Genomic DNA, 2,753 nt, shown 5'->3' with positions numbered 1-2,753 from the left:
TCAAAAAAGTACTCCAGAGTGTTGTTCAGCATGGGGGTGAGTAGAAAATGAAGGCTAATCATGTTTTGGGTGTACTATTCCTTTAAAATCACAGGTATTTTTGTTGAAACGAGACATCTAATCTGTCCCTCTTCTCTTCCACTACAGGAAGCCAGCTTGTCTGTCTGGATGCTTTTCAGCGACAACACAGCCGCCCCTCTGACGTACTTTGATCCAAAAGACTACAACCTCAATGCCTCTACGCTGGACGACAAAGTGGCGTCGGTGTCCCAAGAGCCGCAGCAACGTTGGCCTGTGGTGGTCGCAGAGGGGGAGGGATCGGGAGAAATTGTGCGTGTAGAGATGACCATCTGCGAGGCCTGCCAGAAGACCAAACGCAAAAGCGTTATTGCATCTGCTGCAGTTCATGTCAAAGTCCGCTTTGGCCCAGAGGAAGACTCGGAGGAGGAAACCACCACGGAGGGCGAGATTGAGCTGGCGTCTGTCACCAGGAGGACAGTCATTGATCCTAACGTCAGTGGAAGAATTTATGATACCTCTAACGAGCAGCCTGCCAGTGTTCCCGTGGATTACACTAATTTTCCCACCATTAGTAACCAAGAGCAGCCAACTGAGAGTGATGAAGAGGAAGAGGATGACTTTGTGCACTCGCCACGAAACATGACAGACCTTGAGATTGGCATGTATGCTCTGCTTGGTGTGTTCTGCTTAGCTATATTAGTGTTTCTTATCAACTGCATTGTGTTTGTGCTTAAGTACCGCCACAAGCGCATCCCGCCTGAGGGCCAGGCCAACATGGACCATTCCCACCACTGGGTGTTCCTGGGAAATGGCCAGCCGCTCAGGGCCCAGTGCGACCTGTCGCCACAGCAGGTGGAGAGTCCCAGCAATCCTTTGGAGGGGGTACAGACTTGCTGCCATGGGGACCACCACAGTAGTGGCAGTTCCCAAACCAGCGTCCATAGCCAAGTCCACGGAAGGGGTGACGGCAGCTCCGGTGGTTCGACCAAGGATAACGGCGAGGAGGCCAGCTCCCCCACCTCCAAACGCAAGAGGGTCAAGTTTACCACCTTTACAACCCTTCCAACAGAGGAGCTGCCCTACAACTCCATCCCGATCGCAGACGAAGAGGACATTCAGTGGGTGTGCCAGGATATGGGCTTTAAAGACCCAGAAGAACTCCACGATTATATGCGCAGAATAAAAGAAATAGCCTAAGAAAGGAGGTGCGTTGTGAAAGCACTGCTCTCCACTTTCTAAAGAGACAGTTCCTTTCTATTTTTCTCTTTTTTCAAGCAAGAGTGAAAGATAATTTTTCGCAAACTTTGAGGCCAATATGTTGTTCTGGTTAGGGTTTGTTCCATGTAGTTTGCACAGTGCTGTAATCTCATATACCCTCACACAGAAGAGAATGCAAGAAGCCAAAGACTCGACCAGAGGATCTCAATCACAAGAGATGTCTGTGAATCTTGGCTATGGAAACAGGTTTCACTCGGAAGCTGAGCCATGGAGACATAAAAGAGCTGCTCTAGCTCCAGTTTTTCAGGATATGACTTTTACAAATCCCTGATATGGACAGGAGTATATTTAGTGTTGGTGGTTGTGCTTCAGTGGCTCAGCGGGACCCTGCAGTACTGTACCTTCTCCAAACAATGAGGCCTTTGATGAACAAATAACTTGTCAAAGACTCTAATTAAAAACCAGTTTTAAAAATTATTTTGTTTTTTGCCAAAGTAGAAAAATTATTATTTTAATGGCAAAAACCGTTACTGTTGTCTGTGTAGCACATTCATGATTTTTACTCATCTTCATTACTTACATTTTCTACATTTCGTAGGTAGACAAAAGCAGTGCCCTTCTACAACTCCTGACAATTTCAATGCCTTATAAAAATGGTCACGCTTCACATATATCAGTGGAGACACCTTGTTTTCTCACTGTTAAGTTACAGCTTGGTAAAGCATTGAAACACTAAAGCTGTTCTCCGGCCTGAGGAGTCGAGCTTTGCATGAGAAGGTAACCTAAGCCACAATCAGCAATCCTTTTCCCAAATTTGTAAATGTTTATAATGTAATTAAACGATTATTCATACACATTAATAAACTAAATATGTTACTGTGCTATACACGCATGTCATACCAGGCCTACATACATACAGACATTCCTCTTTGTATATAATTCTGTCAAACTAGAGTTGCCTAAAATGTTGCAATTTACTTTTTCAAGGTGGAAAAACAAGAATCTGTTTAAACTCTTGGAAACTTTATAGTCTTGTGGTGGGTTGAAAGCTGCCCCAAATGTATTGCTGTGCCAGATGTAGATTTTTTAAACTCTGGAATCTCATTTGACTGTTCAATATACGGATTTGCTATGCATCCATTCTAACAGATCAATATTTAGAAAATGCAATTTCCATTCTCCAAGCTTTGCAAGACTAGAGCTTCTGAGAAGGAAGGGAATTTAGAATACGCAAACTGAGCTGTGTTTGAATTGTCCAATTGTTCACTTTCAAGTAAGCCTTTCCTAAGGGCCCTATCAGGCTACGTTCACACCGGACGCTAGCCTGACGTAGTCCTACTAAATTCTAGTCAGAATGAGTCTGATGCTGCTCCATAGAGCTGTGATTATGGGGCGTGTTTCGAACGAACCAGGAAAAAAAATGCCTCTGCACTCAATTGGATAGACCTACAACCAATAAGAGCAACGGAGTGCGTGCCTCATGTTAAGCGACCAAGGGAGCCAGCTGATAAATT

At 44.7% G+C, this 2,753-nt stretch overlaps 1 protein-coding gene across 1 annotated transcript in view; it reads left to right on the top strand.

Moving 5' to 3' along the window:
* Nucleotides 1-2,663, top strand: part of tmem132e (transmembrane protein 132E) — a gene marked incomplete at its 5' end in the record, with an annotated part of 137,444 nt that extends 134,781 nt beyond the window's left edge. The window contains one exon of the mRNA XM_015382148.1: nt 148-2,663. Within this exon, the coding sequence (XP_015237634.1) occupies nt 148-1,218 (1,071 nt within the window). The remainder of the gene's footprint in view (nt 1-147) is intronic.
* Between the last annotated feature and the right edge of the window lie 90 nt (nt 2,664-2,753).

Source organism: Cyprinodon variegatus, unplaced genomic scaffold (genome assembly GCF_000732505.1).
Source record: "Cyprinodon variegatus isolate N-32 unplaced genomic scaffold, C_variegatus-1.0 Scaffold250, whole genome shotgun sequence".
Lineage (NCBI taxonomy): Eukaryota > Metazoa > Chordata > Actinopteri > Cyprinodontiformes > Cyprinodontidae > Cyprinodon > Cyprinodon variegatus.
The sequence above is the reverse complement of the archived record's forward strand: the minus strand, read 5'-3'. Positions and strand labels throughout refer to the sequence as shown.